Source organism: Carassius gibelio, chromosome B17 (genome assembly GCF_023724105.1).
Source record: "Carassius gibelio isolate Cgi1373 ecotype wild population from Czech Republic chromosome B17, carGib1.2-hapl.c, whole genome shotgun sequence".
Taxonomy (NCBI): domain Eukaryota; kingdom Metazoa; phylum Chordata; class Actinopteri; order Cypriniformes; family Cyprinidae; genus Carassius; species Carassius gibelio.
Window position 1 is genome coordinate 5,429,882 of NC_068412.1, and position 15,861 is coordinate 5,445,742.

Genomic DNA, 15,861 nt, shown 5'->3' on the forward strand with positions numbered 1-15,861 from the left:
CCTCTTTTAGTTAATATGCTGCCCGCAGTTGGAATCAGCTTCCAGCAGAGATCAGATGTGCTAAAACACTAGTCACATTTAAATCTAGACTCAAAACTCATCTTTTTAGCTGCACATTTTCTGAATGAGCACTGTGCACTGTCCAAACTGATTGCACTGTGTTTTCACTGTTTTTTTTTCTAACTGTTTTTAAATTCATTTTAAATAAGTACTTTTTAAATATTTTTTAAAAGTTTTAAAATCTCTTGTTTTATTCTTGTTATTATTTTTCTTCATTATTATTTTACTTTCTTTTATGTTAAGCACTTTGAATTACCATTGTGTACGAAATGTGCTATATAAATAAACTTGCCTTGCCTTCCTATGATCAATCTGCATAACAGTGACTGTAAAATATGTATTACTATATTACATGTTTTGAGTTTGGATATTACATAAACCCCATAAACTCAACCACCAACCATTAATGAGCGCTAGAACACTGCTTTCATTATTATTATCAATTAGTGTCTGAAGCAGAATAGCCTATTGTTAAAAAGAGAGTATGATATTGCTGTCCACTGATCTAAGAATAAGATCGCTCAAGGTCAATCTCAGCATCATGATAAGTGTTTTCAGATGTGTGTGAAAAGCAGCGCGCTCCTGGGTTCGTGTCGCTGAGTCTGAAGAGCAGCACAAGTGCCCTCGGTCTCCTCCACCTCCGTGTTGGTCACCCACCCTCGCGAGCCCGTCTCCCCCTCCTCCCCGAGCATGTGGGTACGGATGGATGGCGCACAGGCCCGTTTGAACGGACAATAAAGCGCAAAGACGCTGGTGAGTTCTTCTTTCTCTGCGATATTCCGCATTAGATTATCCGCGTTATGGCGCGGCACAGGATGTATGAAGGGGTAAATGTGCAGCTGTGTGTTCACGTGAGGAGCGTTTGTGTGCGCATCACCTCCTGCCAACCGCGTCTTCAGCAGCATCCTTTAAACCTCAAGTGTTTCCTTCTTACACAGACGCAAACGACTGCACGTGCCATCTCTGGGTACGAACTGGGTATGATCTGGGCATAAGGATTTATTCATTAATTATTTTGCTATTAAATGACAATTTTTATATTAAATGACAATGTGTGCTGTGGAAATGCGGATGCACGTAAGGAAAAATAAGACAGAGCTGTCACTGGAGGAGATCTAGGCTATGTGTCTGGACCTCCGATTTAAGTCATAAGGGAACATTTCTAATTGAAGATGCGAACCAATGCAAGGGTATCGATTTACACTCTGCGCAATGAACCGATACTGATCATGCGATGGCATGCGGTTCATGACGTGGAAATGATATTACATAATGCATGAACACATACTATATATATATAAATATATCTTATTTTAATACAGTATATTCATTATTTCATTTTCATTGCTGATTATCGTAGCATGTATAAAATGTATTATTAAAAAAAAGCCCAATCACTAAATCAGAATTTATTTGAGATATTAATGAAAATTCACTGAAAATGTGCTTGTTTATTTATTATATTATTTCTATGTTTATAAATACCTATATCACACTTAGTCCTTTTCGCTATCTAATTATACCATCTGTTATAATGAGAGGTGTAAAAACTGACAGGGTAGCACAAATCGTCAGAACACCTGTTCATACATGGTTGGTTCTTGTTAGGGTTTGACACAGCAGTGTGCAACATTATAAACATGAATTGGCCTTTTGTAATTGAATTTGTAGTTGAAATGTAACATTATTATTGACTTGAAAGTTACCAAAGTGCAGGAAGAACTCAAATCTTACTCTAATCCTCTAAAAACTCAAATAAATCATGTCACATTGGTAAAACTCAATATAATCAGGCTGAGTCCGTCATATTCAGTAAATTAACAGGTCATTTAGATGTTACACTTTGCAGGTTGTTTTACCAAAAATTATACAGAAGAGGGAAATTATGAGATTTCATTTATAAAGTAGGCTATGATAGCCAGTTCAGTTCAGTCAAACCATTTGATTTTTAACATCCATACACTTGCAAAGACTAATAACTTTTTTTTCGAATGTCTAGTTTTCTCACTGCCAGTCCATGAAGTCCACAGAAACTCTCTCTCCCTGCTCTAAATGGAGCCACCCTAAAAAAAGGTTAGGTTACTTCACAAAACCCAGATTATTACATTTGCACCATTTGGTTTTATCTCATTAATACATCATAATAAACAGCAAATTTACTAGAGATTCAGCACCATAATATTGTTTACATTTTTAAGTGTATTGGAGTTCATTTATTTAGTACATTATACATACACAATACTGACGTATTCAATTTAATATCAACTAATGAATGCATATTTTGTCAAATCATAATTTAATTTGTTATAAGTTTGATCATAATTTTGTAATTCCAATCCAACTTCTTTTTTGTTTAGTTGAAATGGAGGATGAAGATGGTATTTGTTTATTTGATGTTTTGTGGTAAGTGTTGTTATATCCAGTTAAATGAATTCTCTTAGTTTGAACAGAAGATTTGCATTGATATTTTGCCCATATGTTAACTTTTAAATGTTTTACTTTGAAACAGTGACCCTCAAGCTCTGAATGATTTTCTTCATGGGACAAATGAGGTATGGAGGGATTATAATATTGCAGTGTGGCTTTAATCTGTAAAGGTGCCATAGAATGCATTATTATGCACAATATATTAAATTGTTTTCTGATGTCCCCAGAAGCAGCAGTCCGCTCTGATGATGTGTATGTCCCCTTTAAATGAAAATGAGCTGATGCTCCCGCCTCCCTTCCGGTGTTGACAAGTCTGTGGTTTTCACGCAGAATTGGGCTACTTTAACACTGTTGCCATGGGTCCGTGGGTTGAATCAACCCCAATAACATGAAACTTATCCCCCAGGATGCGATTTTTACGATTTTGCAATTGGGCTAGTTTTGAGTAGCAATTGGGTGGGTTTTGTTATGAAAATCTGGCAACCCTGCTCCTTTCTCAGAAGAGGGCGGAGCTTCAAGAGCTCATGCTCATGTGCGTACTGGTGTTATGGTGGCCGTGTTACTGACCTCACACATTGTTTCCAAATGCAATTTTTAACTATCACATTCCTATTCACGATCATTCTGGTAGCACTTGAAGGCAGCATTAATGAAAACAGGCATTGACAATGGTAGCTTTAGCAACATTAGCCTTACAGAGAGTCAAGAATCTCTTTTGAAAAACAAAATATGATGCATGATGCTTATTTTGTCTGGAGTCTGGACGTTTGCACACAAAGCATTGGTATTGATCCCTCTTTCAGAAGCAATCTTTGCACAACTCCAGCACTGAACTGACCCTCGTTTGTGAAGCAGTCCGGTGTAAAATGTTAGCAGAAACGTATACGACTTTTCCATTTTTTTTCTGGGACATTTCCTTCAAAAAAGAAATATAACCACCATGTCCTCAGCGGTCTACAGAGACTCGTAGGTTTGTTGGTGCATTACAACACATGACACTTTTATTGGCTCTTTGGCACTCACATTGTGCCTCCAGCAGCTACAGCAAGAGAACAGTAATGGCGGACTGCTGCTTCTCACTCAGGGCTGTGTATATGCTAATAAGGCAGAGAGCATCAAAGATGGGTGGGACTTTCACTGATTATGTCATCATAGTCTGGAACTGCTTGCGTGGAGAGACGGGTTATGATTTTTGGAGATTATAAATTGGTGGATTTGGTGGATTCTTACCATTATAGATTGGTTGTTTTCACACACTGCGGCCACACAACCTATGTTCAAACACCTTATAAAAGTGATTTTTGCATTATATGTCACCTTTAATGTTAGTAACATTAGTGACTATCTGTTAACAGTACTTTCGCCAAACTTGTTTTATCCCATGCAATTAACTGTCCATCCTCCCTTCTGTTCAAACAGCTGCCAAGTGGAGACTTACTCATTGATTTATCCTCTGGAGAGCCGTCACTCTTCACAGACACTCCAGTGAGTCTAGACCTCTCTCCCCATGGAAGAGGGAGCATTTAGATTTGTTTCAGCTTGGACCTCCCAGAACATGCCTGTCTGTCTAAAAAAACAAACACTTTTTTAGTTCCAATAGAATGGATTTGTGACTACGCTTTAAAATAGTGTTTTAAGCTTTAAATAATGTTTAAATGCTTTTAACAGATTAACAAACCTTTAACATGATTGTTGTGACCGTTCTGCAGAGCCCCGCGTCTCTGTTAGCAGATGATGCTTGTTCTCAGGACACTCCAGTCTCTTGCTGTGTGGATCTCTCCTTTCTGGAGGAGGCACTGCTGGCATCACCGGGATCCTCACTTGGAAGTGGAGGTCCAGAGGTGCAAGAAGATCCCAATGTCCAACTAGTGGAACAGCAGAAAGAGCCAGAAGAGATCTGTGACTTTCTCCAGCAGAGTCTCCAGGAGCCTGAGATCACAGAAGACACTCTTCCTTTAGAGACAGCAGAAACTATCCAGTTTGGTTTGTCTGGCACATCCATTCCTTTGCCTTCAACACCGTATTTCTCCAAACCATTGACCCTTCCTGGCTTGAACTCTTTACCAAAGGACACTCAACCTGCAGTGGAGCCTCCTCAGCCATCTTTGTTAGCTGTTGGCCTAGGCTGTCCCTCACTCAAACCTCCAGGAACGCAGTTAATAAGTCTACTTCCTGGGAATGTCTTCCCTGCACCTCCACTCGAGGCATCCTTTTCTCTTGATTCAGCACAATGCACCAGCATGATTATCCAAAAGACCCTACCAGCCCACCACATGTTGGCCTCCACCGTTAGAACAATTACCCCATCAGGGGTCATGTTACAAAAAAAACCTCTACCCATTCAGCCTAAGTTACCAGTAAGCATCCAGCCCAGGCTCGTGCAGATCAGTCCAAGGCCATCAGGACAAAAACCATTACCAGGATTTACCTTCATCTCAACAAAGACATCACAGAGTGTCTTGTTATCCCCTTCTGTTAACTTAAAGCACTCCTTACAAGCACAGACCGCTACAAGTGTCAGCAAACCTGTTAGCTCCAATCTGGTTGGTCAGAGAGGCCCCATTGTCATTCAGCCCCAGGATCCTATTCAGGGCAAGACACAATTCATTCTGCCGAGCCAAACACCTGCAACTTTGTCCAAGTCTGCCAGCATCCCAAGGTGTATTCTTAGTACACCAAGCAATCAGGTGTCTAACAAACCCAGTGTTGACAGTTCTCATATTGTGACTGTACGGTCAAATCAAATCAACTTCAGCCCCATTTTAACCTCCGCATCTGGACAGCTCACCTTAAAACAAGGGGCTCTTCTTTCAGGGTCCTTACCAATTCGGTCAACACCTCCTACAGTCTTCCAGATGCCAACACAGCTAGCAGGGACCAATGCACCTCAAGTGCAGGGGCAGCATGATGCGGTAGTTCGAAACACTGATGGAAACCAGATCACATTGATCAATAATGCCAATATCCTTATTCCTGATTTGACCACCGTACCAATAGAAAACGGTCAGTCTATGATACAAAGTGTGCCTTTGGTGCCTCAAGCCCAAAGTGCTCGAATAAGTGAACCAGAGGGAAAGGCATGTCTTACCCAGAACTCTGTGCTTCTCTTGCCCGAGAGAACAACAGAAGCCCAACAGGAGAAAATCAATAAACCGTCTCAAGTGAGTTTCTGTTGTAACAATGTTAGGCATGGTCTTTATTTTCTTAAAAATTATTATATTATGTTTCAGAATCGTATTTGTTATTGTTCAATTTTAAAATTTGTTGCTTATTATGTTTGTTCAATGTTTCTGTTCACTTCAGGAGAGCGGATTGCTTCCTCCAACTTCAGTAGAAGCACCTGTTGCAGAGATACACCCTCTGTCCTCTCCAGTATCAACTCTACTACAGTCATCACCTGATATTAGTTTTAACCCTAAGACAGTGTTGTCATTATCGCCCCAGCTGATTAACCAGACAGGAGAGCATAACCCATTAAATCGTAATCAGGCTTTAGTGCATCCTTCCCAACAGGTAAATTAAAACTGTGCTCTGTTAATTCAATTGCATTCTAACACAGATTTGAACTGTAACAGCATATAAGGAATGTATCCTCTACTTCTTCAGTAAATACAAAATGTATGTCTTTCCCTGCAGTTTCCACAAAAACCGTCAGCCAGCCAAGATCTCCTAGCTGCAACTCTGCTTGTGCAAATGGACAACCATATCTCTGCTTCTGTAGGTGAAGCGGAGGACTCGCTTTCATCCTTGACTGCATCTGAGACTTTCTCTTCCTTGTGTGAGAGTGAACAGATTCTTATGCCAACGTGCCATGATTCAGAGCACACAGATATTCTTTTGCAGTCTCCTATTGGCCAGCGCTCTGTAAAGACCACAGACACAGAGTCCATGAAAGGCTCGACAACTCCAGTCTCAGATGAGCAGGATTCCTCTGTTTTAATTGCTCTTGGTGCTGACCCCGAGTGTCAAGGGGGGCCAGTGATGAATAAGAGCCATTCCTCTTCCTTAGAGAAGTTGTTTATGTATCTGGAGCAATTGGGCCAAAGTCATGTGTTAACTGAGCTAAGCAGAACCTCAACCGAGTCAACCGACCACGAGTACAAGCAGCAATATGGTGAACATGACACAGGTAAATTCTTAAATGAGACTAACTTTCCATCAGTAACAATTAATATTATTGCTCTGATTGTATTTTTATTGCTGGATTTTTGACTATTGCTACAAATAAACCCATGCTACTTAAGACTAGTTCTGTGGACCAGTCACATATATTCTTATGTATATTCTTATATATATATATAAAAACAATGTTATAATCATTCTGATCCATTTTGGCTTCAAATTTATACCTCCCCTAATTAGAGCTCACAGTCCCGAGGAGCACTGGGATAATCTCTTTTAATCAGCATGAGTTACAGGAGAAGGTACATCTCAGACCCAGGCTGCTTGCCCAGGACAACGAGACCTACTCAACATTTCAGAAGAACCAGGTAAAGGTGCAAAAATATTTCAGGAAGATGGGACATTTCGAATGGATTCAGAATTTCAAAGTCATTCTGGATTTGAAGTGTGTTATTAAAATTCCCTCCATGTCACAGATTCCATCTGCAGGTGTGGATCCAAAAGAGGAGAAACTGAGACTAACAAAGAGGCAACACAGGTAAGTAAAATAGATGTAATCAGTAGCATCCTTATTCTATGAAGACATCAGTATGAATTCAAAAACATTTAAGATTGAAAATGCCAAATTCAGGGCTGTAGCTCAGAAGAAATTGTGTTGTTAGACTTGTATAGCCAGACCTTCAGACTGACAGTAGAATGGCCAAGGCCCACCCAAAAGGCCATATGAATGTCAACTAAAGCAACCATCATGTTGCTTTTCATGCTGTGTCATGTTTAGGGGCGTGGAAATGTCCCCACAATAACAGTGTGTAGAACACTTGGACATATTTTAAAGATTCTATGCCGCAGACTTTAAATATTAAACATACTTTTGAAAATCCAGAGTTAAGTTAGTTGATTAGCTGATCCTAAGTGCTCTTTGTCAGTTATAAACACGATGGCTTTTTCTTCCATGAGGCATTGGCATCACACCATTTTGGTCTCCAAGCGGAATGTTAAAGACACACACATCTCACGGAAATTTTGTATAATTTAAACAATCCGATAAAGGCTTCGAAACTCCTGAAGTGTTTTCAATTTTGTGCGCGATATGCATCAGACGTTCAGCTAACGATTCGTGGGGGTGACCTGAGGCTGAGACTATGGAATAAAAGACAATACATTTCAAGGCACCTTAGGTTAGGAATTATCTTTTGCATATTGTTAACACTACAACGTAAATATATTTAAATTCTGTTTTTGTTGGTGTCTTACACCACAGGTTTGAGGTAGCGATTGGACGGTTGATACCGGGCTCCAGTGCAGTATGGGAAGGTCAGGACAGCTGGTTTGGGAAAAAAAGACTTGGTTGTGTTTACCACTTATTTTGGATTCAGCAGAATAGTTTTGTGTCAACTGTAACCCCAACACCAGACAGAAACTGAACGCACAACACACACCTCTAATGCATTTAACTATGTTCTAGAACCCAAAACGAACATCTGTGTATAGATCCCACAGCAGGAACTAACCCCAGTTTCAGGAACAACTTGTTCTTTTCACACTAATGTAACTATTTGGTCTTTGAGTCACACTCCGAACCTTGTTAGATGCATTGTTAGTATTTTATGCCCGTTTTAAACACTGGATCCCTCTACCAAAATAATGCCTGAATTAATTTCATCAATACCATTTACATCTGTCCAGTACAACTCCCAATAATGAAAGACAAACTTTTAGATGTACAACGGAAACATTGCCAAGTGCAAGGCCATTAGGTCTAATAAGTGGAGGCAAGTCCTGAACAAGACAAGTTTCTGTGGACCATTAAGAGGCATTTGCGAAGTCTGAACCCCTAATAGATAGGTGGACAACCAGAATCAAAGGGTCTCATTCTGCCCGTTAACTTGTTGGAGAAAATATTGTTGACAATGAGCATAAATGCTATTAATAAAAACTGATTAGAGATGGAATATAAGAAGGTGGTTAAAGCTCAGGGCCGACAATCTCAAGGAGATTGACATTGCAGTCCTTGTCAACTCAAGTCTAACAGAGACTCTTTTTTTCAAGTGCGACCCCCTTTCATGATCGACAATGCTTTGCTTTTTTATAATAAATTAATATATTATGTGTGTTATAATATACATATGTGTGTGCGCGCGTGTGTTTCTGTTTGCGCAAAGCTTTCCGTCAAAAAAAAAAAAAAAATAGAAATATTAGCTCAGGTCAAGAAATGTTGATACTGTCGAGTTCTGATGCCTTTATTATCATCTTCATGTAAGATGAGACTCCACGAACAGTGAAGAAAGACCAAGATAAAGCTTTTCTTTTCTTTGTATAGGACACCTTAGTGATATTCCAAAAAAAATGTTTTGAAAGACAAATATATATATACAGTATTGTTCAAAATAATAGCAGTACAATGTGACTAACCAGAATAATCAAGGTTTTTTGTATATTTTTGTATTGCTACGTGGCAAACAAGTTACCAGTAGGTTCAGTAGATTCTCAGAAAACAAATGAGACCCAGCATTCATGATATGCACGCTCTTAAAGCTGTGCAATTGGGCAATTAGTTGAATTAGTTGAAAGGGGTGTGTTCAAAAAAATAGCAGTGTGGCATTCAATCACTGAGGTCATCAATTTTGTGAAGAAACAGGTGTGAATCAGGTGGCCCCTATTTAAGGATGAAGCCAACACTTGTTGAACATGCATTTGAAAGCTGAGGAAAATGGGTCGTTCAAGACATTGTTCAGAAGAACAGCGTACTTTGATTAAAAAGTTGATTAGAGAGGGGAAAACCTATAAAGAGGTGCAAAAAATGATAGGCTGTTCAGCTAAAATGATCTCCAATGCCTTAAAATGGAGAGCAAAACCAGAGAGACGTGGAAGAAAACGGAAGACAACCATCAAAATGGGTAGAAGAATAACCAGAATGGCAAAGGCTCAGCCAATGATCACCTCCAGGATAATCAAAGACAGTCTGGAGTTACCTGTAAGTACTGTGACAGTTAGAAGACGTCTGTGTGAAGCTAATCTATTTTCAAGAATCCCCCGCAAAGTCCCTCTGTTAAAAAAAAAAGGCATGTGCAGAAGAGGTTACAATTTGCCAAAGAACACATCAACTGGCCTAAAGAGAAATGGAGGAACATTTTGTGGACTGATGAGAGTAAAATTGTTCTTTTTGGGTCCAAGGGCCACAGGCAGTTTGTGAGACGACCCCCAAACTCTGAATTCAAGCCACAGTACACAGTGAAGACAGTGAAGCATGGAGGTGCAAGCATCATGATATGGGCATGTTTCTCCTACTATGGTGTTGGGCCTATTTATCGCATACCAGGGATCATGGATCAGTTTGCATATGTTAAAATACTTGAAGAGGTCATGTTGCCCTATGCTGAAGAGGACATGCCCTTGAAATGGTTGTTTCAACAAGACAATGACCCAAAACACACTAGTAAACGGGCAAAGTCTTGGTTCCAAACCAACAAAATTAATGTTATGGAGTGGCCAGCCCAATCTCCAGACCTTAATCCAATTGAGAACTTGTGGGGTGATATCAAAAATGCTGTTTCTGAAGCAAAACCAAGAAATGTGAATGAATTGTGGAATGTTGTTAAAGAATCATGGAGTGGAATAACAGCTGAGAGGTGCCACAAGTTGGTTGACTCCATGCCACACAGATGTCAAGCAGTTTTAAAAAACTGTGGTCATACAACTAAATATTAGTTTAGTGATTCACAGGATTGCTAAATCCCAGAAAAAAAAATGTTTGTACAAAATAGTTTTGAGTTTGTACAGTCAAAGGTAGACACTGCTATTTTTTTGAACACACCCCTTTCAACTAATTGCCCAATTGCACAGCCTTAAGAGCGTGCATATCATGAATGCTGGGTCTTGTTTGTTTTCTGACAATCTACTGAACCTACTGGTAACTTGTTTGCCACGTAGCAATAAAAAATATACTAAAAACCTTGATTATTCTGGTTCGTCACATTGTACTGCTATTATTTTGAACAATACTGTATATATATATATATATATATATATATATATATATATATATATATATATATATATATATATATATATATATCCACAAGGATATATTATAAACATGGTCATCTACAAAGTTGCTATTTAATGTGCACAAATTAATTTAACATGGAAATACTTCATGTATTTGCAGGTTCAAACAGCAGCTGTTTTTGGACCACAGTGCTGTTCTCAACCCAAACACTTCGGCTCCATTTGTTTCAGTGGAGGATGCTTTGAGGCATTTGTTGCCATACCATACTTGTGCTAGAGCTCTACCCAACCAGGCTGACTTTATTTCAGGTTTGACTGCAATCATGAAGTTTGTATTTAAAGGGGTCATATGATGCTTTTTTTTTTTTTAAAGATCATGATTTTTTGTATTTGGTGTTACAGAATATGGTGACATGCTTTAATGTTCAAAAAACATTTCAAATACACTATTGTAGGTCCTCTATGCCCGGGCTCTCTAAAACACGTTGTTTCACTGTGTGACCTCTCTCTCTCTCTGTCTCTCACACACACACACACACACACACAAACACACACACGACTCGCAAAATTCGGCATTTGAACATTCAATCGCAAATACTAAATCTAATGACAAAACATTTACAGTAGCTGACTCAGAAGCACCAGATTGTCGTAGCAAAGACAGAAGTACCTCCTCTCCTAGGTTCACAAAACAGCCGTCCATAAAATGCGTTGCTGTTCTGTTGTTAGTAATCTTAAAGATCCCTAAATGCATTTACTTTCAGAAGGCCAAATGAAGTGCTTTTGGTTTCTCCTAGAAACACAGCATCTCCCTGACACGACTGCTTCAACACTAACTGTCTTACTGAAACCACGTCTTTCTTTCCGTCAACATTTGGGTGGCATTACGCAAATATTTCCAGAGGTGTAGAGATGTGAGGGCGTATCTGAATGAGCCGTTTTGGGGGGGGGGGGTGACAGAGTCTTAACTTTGATGAAGAATATCTTTGAATTTGAGACTTTAGTTTTTGCAACTTTACAGATCGTCTTTATGCACCAAGAGATATTACTTGTTACAATCCAAAGAGGACGGAAAAATTGAAATCGCATCAGATGACCCCTTTAACAATGTTTTATATAAAATTGTTGTCCTGTAATGGACTCGACATCAAATAAACATGAGAAAATATGTCATTCTTTGTGCAGTGGACAAGCAGTTTGAGTGTGTTTCAGTCGTTCTCTTGAAACGATTCAAAGACATGCTGAACAAGTACAGGAAACTTCTTCTGACTGAATCCCAGGTAATATATTTATATATAACTGCACCTCACAAATCCAGAATCACTGACCAAAGTAATTTGTTCTGAAACTCCAAAAATGATTTTGGTTCTCTGGAATATAAGGGATTATTGCTTTCTTCAGCAGGAGAGCCCATCAGCAGAGATGGTTATGCTAGAGCGTTTGTTTCTCCAGTCAGAGACACTCTCCTTGATGGAGGACAGACGCAAAGCCAGAAGAGATCCAGGTAACAAGGCACACGATTCTTTTGTGAGCCTATGTTTCTCACTAGCAGGGTTCCTCAAACCCAACCCTGGAGGACCAATGCCCTGCAGCATTTAGTTCAAACCCTGCTCAAACTCAGGAGCCTGTCATAGTTTAATAACGGAAGATCTTCATTAGCTTGCTTAGGTGTCTTTGATTAGGGCTAGAGATAAACTCTGCAGGGTAAGTGACCCTCCAGGGTCAGATTTGAAAAACTCTTATGAAGTGTTGCAATTTTAGCCACAGATTACATCCACTCTGACCTTAAACAGTGAAATGTGAACAGGTTTCATTCTTTTGGTGGTTCAGCAGAGTCCTTTCTTATGACCCGGTCAAAGTACTCATCTCAGCACACCCATGTGTCATCAATCCAGACTGGCCTCGCCGGTTGTCCTCCATCTCCTCCATCATGGACCTTGCAATCGGACAGACCTCCTGGCCTCAAGACATACAGCTCCAGCAGCAAAGGAACAATAGGCCTCACTATCAGACAAGAGTCAGGATCCCCCAAAGTTATCCACAACTCATGTGATGCCTCGCATGTAATCTCTGGGTTAAAACGAAACTACAGCGGGCAGTTAACTAAAGGAGGAGCCATGCAGGGGAAAAATGAATCCCTCAAGCCTCCTTTGTTAAATGTTGCAGAGGACAAAAATGGTCAGAGTCCAGATCAGCCAAACAAGATGAAATTGCACCCTGACATGGAGACAACAAGTACAGGAAGTGATTCGCAGAACCTCTCTGATTCTGTGGCCACTCAGGACTCAAGGGTGCAAGGCTTGCTTCCAGAGCAGTGCACTCCAGTGTTTAAAAGGAACAAGCTGACTGCTTCGGTAGCAGAGTCTCACAGTTTGCCTGCATTGGTGGAAGACGGGGAACTGAGTGAACACCTGCAAAGTGCTTTAGACAGTATCCTGGAGCTACAACGGCTGCAGGGATCTGTAGCAGGGGTTAAACCCAAGATTCAACAGCCTCGTTCACTGGATCAGGCCATCAGTAGCATGCTAGAAGGACAACTATAAGATGGAAGGATAAGCCTGAAGATTCAGGATATTTGGCTTTCACATCCTGCAGTCCACATCCAGGAGTGACTCATTTTTATTCATTCATTTTCCTGCAAAAGAAAGTTCTAAGAGAGTAAATATAATTGTGAAGGTTTCTTAAATCTTTGGAATATTTTTGTGGCGATACATTATACTAATTTATGGTCTTTTCAGTTTAAGACGACTTTAAAAAACGAGTACAGTTTGGATATATGTGTATGCCATTTTTAAATGTGAACGTGTCTATAACGAGGTTATTTCTCTTTTGATGGGGACTTTGGTTTGCTTGATGTTGTTTGGTTGTTTTAAATAGGTCTTTACCAAACTCTGGGTCTCCAGAGGAAGCAAACCAGAGTACATTTGGAAACGGCAGCTTTGGTACGGTTCATATGGACGTAATATGGTCTAAAAGCCTTAACCTGTGAAAACTGCCTTTTACAGCAATTGTGAGACTGTACCAAGGCAAATTGCTTGGTCATAACTCAAGTTAAGAAAACACCAGCCAAACTTAGCAAACTGATGTGAAGCAGACTCGGGTCTGCAGTATAAACTCTAGTGTGAAAGCAGCCCATGTGTTGTAGGCACAGACAATTCGGAGAAGGATGTCAGTTCCCACTTGTTTACCCCCAAAGAAAATATACCCTATTTCATCCTAAAGTCACCAGCAAAACCACCAGTGAGATTTTATAAATATGATATCCGTGTACATGTAAACATAACAGAATCTCCATTGATTATCTGGCAGATGTAAAGTATGTCTTATTCTGTAATGAAGTGTACTGCAAAGGCAATAAGTAACAGATCATTGATAAAATATGGTTGTGCCTCAATCAAAATACATTTTTTTTAAGCATTTCATTGCAGCTGCTTGAAATGTCACTTCTGATGTTCAACACACATTTAAAAGTGTTAGTTAACCCAAAAATGAAAATTAGGCTGTGTTTACTCACCACTGAGGCATCCTAGGTGTATATGGCACATCCTGATTTTGCCAAGTCCGATGTGTTCCTAGGTCAACATATTTTTTTGACCCTGTAACAACATTTTACTCCAAAAATATATTCTTAACCATATCCCTACACCTAAACCTAACCTTAACCATGAGTAATCCCTAAAATCAGAGGAAATGATAGATGAATGACACTGATGTACAAGCACCAAACACTGATTTTAAGCATAAACTTCACAAAATCTATAAACTGGTTCTTCAAATCTGATTGGTTAATCACAATGTTGTTCCAGGGTCAACAACGATGTTGTCCCAGGAACATGTTTCACTTGGTAAAATCAGGTTAGGCGTGTATATTACTTTCATCTTTTAGACAAATACAGTCAGAGTTATATTAAAATTTGTCTTTGATCTTTAAAGCTCTATCATTGTAGTCATAGGGTGTTGCATTGCTTCAGTCCAAAAGAAGTTAAATAAAAATCATCCATACATAAAATAAAGTGCCTCACATGGCTCCGTGGGGTGAACAAAGGCCTCCTGCAGCGAATGGATGCATTTTTGTAAGAAATATATCCATTATCAAAATGTAATAATCACTTTAATCAAGCTTGCGCTCACTGTTGTAAACGGAAGCAGCTCTGAGATGATGACGCATTGTGCATGCACCATTCAGAAGTGACACAAGCGGAAACACAGCGGAGAGATCAAAACAAAACAATGTCCACTAATTAGAAGCACAAAATGAGGATTTGTAAAGAAGAATGTGGAAGGATTTTGATACAAGCCAAGAGGAGACTGGTCTTCTCTTGCTAAAGTAAGGAAACTTTGCTCCTGTTAACAAATGTTGGTTTTCATGAGACTCACTGGCGCATGCGCAACGCTGACCTCATACGTCATCCGACTGGAACTGCTTCCATGTATAACAGTGAACGCAAGCTAGATTAAAGTGATTATTACATTTTGAATCTGGATATTTTTCACGATTTGCTACAGGAGGCCTTTGTTCACCCTCCTGAGCCGTGGGACACAATTTTGTATTTTTAATGGAAGGGTGGAATTTTTTATTTCACATCTTTTGGACTGAAGCACTGCAACACCCGCTGAGAGCTTGAAAGATCAAAAACTGTTTTTAATATAACTCCAACTGGATTAGAAGAAAGTCACATACACCTAGGATACCTCTGGGTTGAGTAAAACCCAATTTAAAATGGTTAGAACACAGATATTATACAGATGCTGGTCATATAATTAGAATATCATCAAAAAGTTGATTTCACTAATTCCATTCAAAAAGTGAGACACACAGACTGATATTTCAATGTTTATTTCTTTTAATTTTGATGATTATAACTGACAACTAAGGAAAATCCTAAATTCAGTATCTCAGAAAATTTTTATATTACTTAAAGACCAATACAAAGAAAGGTTTTTTAGAAATCTTGGCCAACTGAAAAGTCAATACTTAGTTATGGCTCCTTGCAGAAGACATGGCACCACAAACCATCACGGACTGTGGAAACTTTACACTGGACCTCAAGAAACATGGATTGTGTGCCTCTCCTCTCTTCCTCCAGACTCTGGGACCCTGATTTCCAAAGGAAATGCAAAATTTACTTTCATCAGAGAACATAACTTTGGACCACTCAGCAGCAGTCCAGTCTTTTTTGTTTTGAGATGCTTGTGATGCTGTCTCTCTTTCAAGAGTGGCTTGACACAAGGAGTGCGAAGCTG

At 39.4% G+C, this 15,861-nt stretch overlaps 1 protein-coding gene across 1 annotated transcript; it reads left to right on the top strand.

The window, feature by feature from the left end:
* Positions 1 to 546: 546 nt before the first annotated feature.
* On the top strand, positions 547 to 14,119 carry LOC127975989 (BRD4-interacting chromatin-remodeling complex-associated protein-like). Its single transcript, XM_052580084.1, has 14 exons — positions 547 to 813; positions 2,060 to 2,133; positions 2,418 to 2,463; positions 2,570 to 2,612; positions 3,907 to 3,972; positions 4,197 to 5,648; positions 5,791 to 6,000; positions 6,115 to 6,616; positions 6,850 to 6,977; positions 7,086 to 7,147; positions 10,778 to 10,926; positions 11,803 to 11,897; positions 12,019 to 12,121; positions 12,448 to 14,119. Exons 3-14 carry the CDS (start codon positions 2,423 to 2,425, stop codon positions 13,158 to 13,160), a joined length of 3,564 nt encoding a protein of 1,187 aa, XP_052436044.1. The 5' UTR covers positions 547 to 813; positions 2,060 to 2,133; positions 2,418 to 2,422; the 3' UTR covers positions 13,161 to 14,119.
* The last annotated feature ends 1,742 nt before the right edge of the window (positions 14,120 to 15,861 follow it).

Excerpts from the sequence above, each read along its gene's own strand:
- LOC127975989 (XM_052580084.1), top strand. The coding sequence starts at position 2,423 with ATGGAGGATGAAGATGGTATTTGTTTATTTGATGTTTTGTG. Across the intron at positions 5,649-5,790 it reads AAATCAATAAACCGTCTCAA|GAGAGCGGATTGCTTCCTCC; the intron begins GTGAGTTTCTGT and ends TGTTCACTTCAG. Across the intron at positions 6,978-7,085 it reads CAACATTTCAGAAGAACCAG|ATTCCATCTGCAGGTGTGGA; the intron begins GTAAAGGTGCAA and ends TCCATGTCACAG.